Consider the following 1,177-nt stretch of genomic DNA (forward strand, 5'->3'; position numbering starts at 1 on the left):
TTCGAATTCCATACGGTGCATATTAAAAACTGACGTCATCCACATGCCTAATTTTGTAAATGCATTCAACCATTAAATTATTGCATGTACCGATATATTGCCATTGTTAAACTGGTCCCATTTACTAAATATCTATTGGTGGAGGTGTCATATTATGAATTGGCCTTTACTCTCATTTTCAGGCGCAGCTTCAAATGCATGCCGGGTCCCTTTCCTTCTACAAAAAAAGTGCATAAAAACGATCGGTTTAAATGGAAACAGCGGCAGGTGTATTGCCAGCTCTTCATTTTCAAAATCGCTTTTAAATTCACTTTATTTGTGATCATTCATTATTGTAATAAAATGTGCAATTATTATCATTTTTTTCAAAATTATTTAGTTTTATTTAAAGATCTTGGTCAAAAGCCAGAATCAGTTATGCGAATAGACTCATGTCATGACACGGTTTAAAAAACAGACAAAATTACAGTCAAGTTTACGAAAATGAATATAGGTTTCCGAAATACAGTAATCACAAAACCTTACAGTAAATCAACCTATAAGTAAATTAGTGTGAAATAATCTCTCGGTCGCAGTTGCCGACGACGGTTTTAAAGGAATGTCCGGCAGTTTACAACCCGAGAAGTCCGTTCGCGCGTCGCCCGTTCACGTGCGGCGTTCAAAAGGCGAGCACGGGTCGTGGCTTATTTCCGCAGGTTTTCCGAGATGGGAGGCAGCAAGAGTGGCGGTGGGAGGAACGGGATACCAGACAGGTAACCAGTGATGTTTGTGTTCATGTTCAGATAGAAATGGGTGTCTGGAAGTAACGAGGACGGGGAGAAGAGGGGACTTAGAATCTTGTGCGATACAGCTAATAATCATAACATAGTCGTTGTACAGTAACATTAAAGACAATTGGAAAATACTTTTTTATGAATATTTTTTCGAAGTTGTTAGCTAACACGTAGAAAGTGAACCGTTTTCTTAGAAAATTTCAAATTTAGCCACCAATGATTATCTGTGTTGTAATGTAACATTGTAATCAAGATCTAACTGAACAGAAGTAATTATTCATATTTTACAGAAAAGAAAAATCACAAATCCTCAAATTTTCATCAACCAATTTTAAGATTATGTGTCTAGTAGTATTGCTCTCAGCTAGGCTTGTTTCACCATATGCAACTGCATTTAAGTGCCA

At 37.0% G+C, this 1,177-nt stretch overlaps 1 protein-coding gene across 1 annotated transcript in view; it reads left to right on the forward strand.

The window, feature by feature from the left end:
* Nucleotides 1-599: 599 nt before the first annotated feature.
* The window catches only part of LOC119590753 (RNA/RNP complex-1-interacting phosphatase-like), a gene marked incomplete in the record, with an annotated part of 90,071 nt that continues 89,493 nt past the window's right edge, over nucleotides 600-1,177 (forward strand). Inside the window, 1 exon segment of the mRNA XM_037939462.1 lies at nucleotides 600-752. Within this exon segment, the coding sequence (XP_037795390.1) occupies nucleotides 706-752 (47 nt within the window).

The sequence above is a fragment of the Penaeus monodon genome, chromosome 27 (assembly GCF_015228065.2).
Source record: "Penaeus monodon isolate SGIC_2016 chromosome 27, NSTDA_Pmon_1, whole genome shotgun sequence".
Classification (NCBI taxonomy): domain Eukaryota; kingdom Metazoa; phylum Arthropoda; class Malacostraca; order Decapoda; family Penaeidae; genus Penaeus; species Penaeus monodon.